General features: G+C 39.6%; 1 protein-coding gene across 1 annotated transcript in view; it reads left to right on the top strand.

Annotated features, from left to right (window-relative positions):
* The window catches only part of LOC111651940 (rab proteins geranylgeranyltransferase component A 1-like), a 5,781-nt gene extending 4,671 nt beyond the window's left edge, over positions 1–1,110 (top strand). Inside the window, exon 5 of the mRNA XM_023402012.2 lies at positions 749–1,110. Within this exon, the coding sequence (XP_023257780.2) occupies positions 749–915 (167 nt within the window). The 3' untranslated portion in view covers positions 916–1,110. The remainder of the gene's footprint in view (positions 1–748) is intronic.
* Positions 1,111–1,151: the final 41 nt, after the last annotated feature.

Genomic DNA, 1,151 nt, shown 5'->3' with positions numbered 1-1,151 from the left:
GTGTGTGTGTGTGTGTGTGTATGTGTGTGTGTGTGTATGTGTGTGTGTGTGTGTGTGTGTGTGGGGACCCCTGAGTGTTTGTATGTTAATCTGACATTTTATCGCTGCCTGACATTTAAGGCTCCAGTCTGTTCGTCCAACAGCTTCACATGTACTATAACAACGAACAATAAGTGACAATCACCATCATCATCATCATCATCATCATCATCATCTGCTCCTGAGAAGAAAGCACATTCAGCAGCAGAGAAACATTAATCTCATGTTCGGCTGATGAATTTACCTTGAACAGAAACAGATTTTGAACCTTCCTCTGGAAACATCGTCCGTCTCATATTAAACTTTTTATTTACATCTGTTTTTGAACTTTATTTTTATGAAGCGTTTGTTGGTTCTTGAAAAGTAGATTTCTGTAAAACTTCTTTCTCTCTTTCGAAGTATAAAAACCTGATTTATATTAGTTTTATTTTTGTGTTTTGTCCATATTTAATCTGGATCACGTCTCTTTGGATCTGAGATGAGATTCGACAACACGTCCAACAAACCGGTGTTTTTATAATAACCTGGTCCTTACAGTTTGTTGCTCCTCCTCCTCTAATTGACATTTGAGTAACAACCTGTTTGACATTTTACACTCGACACCTCCCTCCTTCCTTTCTTTTTGTCTCTTCCTGTCTTCTTAAAGGGTAGCTCAGTCCTCAGGTGGCGGTGTGTTAAATTAACCATTAAACTGTGTTTCTGTCCTTAGAGAAGTGTCCATCTGTCCTCTGGTGTCTTTACTTCAACATGGCTGATGGATCTGAGGTTGAGGTCGAAGGTCATGACCTCCCATCTAACATTTACCTGTGCTCTGGACCGGACGGAGGCCTGGGACACGACCACGCCATCAGACAGGTCAGACTCACACACACCTGACTGAAACTCTGCTCTGACTGTTGATTGGCTACTTGTTGCCGTGGTTACACAGAATGGTAGACACAGGTAAACACAACAAAACAGATCAAACTGTAATTCATGTCAAATATTTAATATAACACACAAATGATGATGTGTCCCATGAATGTCCACCATCTTATTTTAGCATGTTAGCATGCTAACATTAGCTAATATGCTAGATACAAAGATACATGAAACATCATCATTATAATAAA

Source organism: Seriola lalandi, unplaced genomic scaffold, assembly GCF_002814215.2.
Source record: "Seriola lalandi dorsalis isolate HSWRI2012SDOR001 ecotype SW California unplaced genomic scaffold, Sedor1 jcf7180002053874, whole genome shotgun sequence".
Classification (NCBI taxonomy): domain Eukaryota; kingdom Metazoa; phylum Chordata; class Actinopteri; order Carangiformes; family Carangidae; genus Seriola; species Seriola lalandi.
This window is presented reverse-complemented; position numbering and strand designations above follow the sequence as displayed.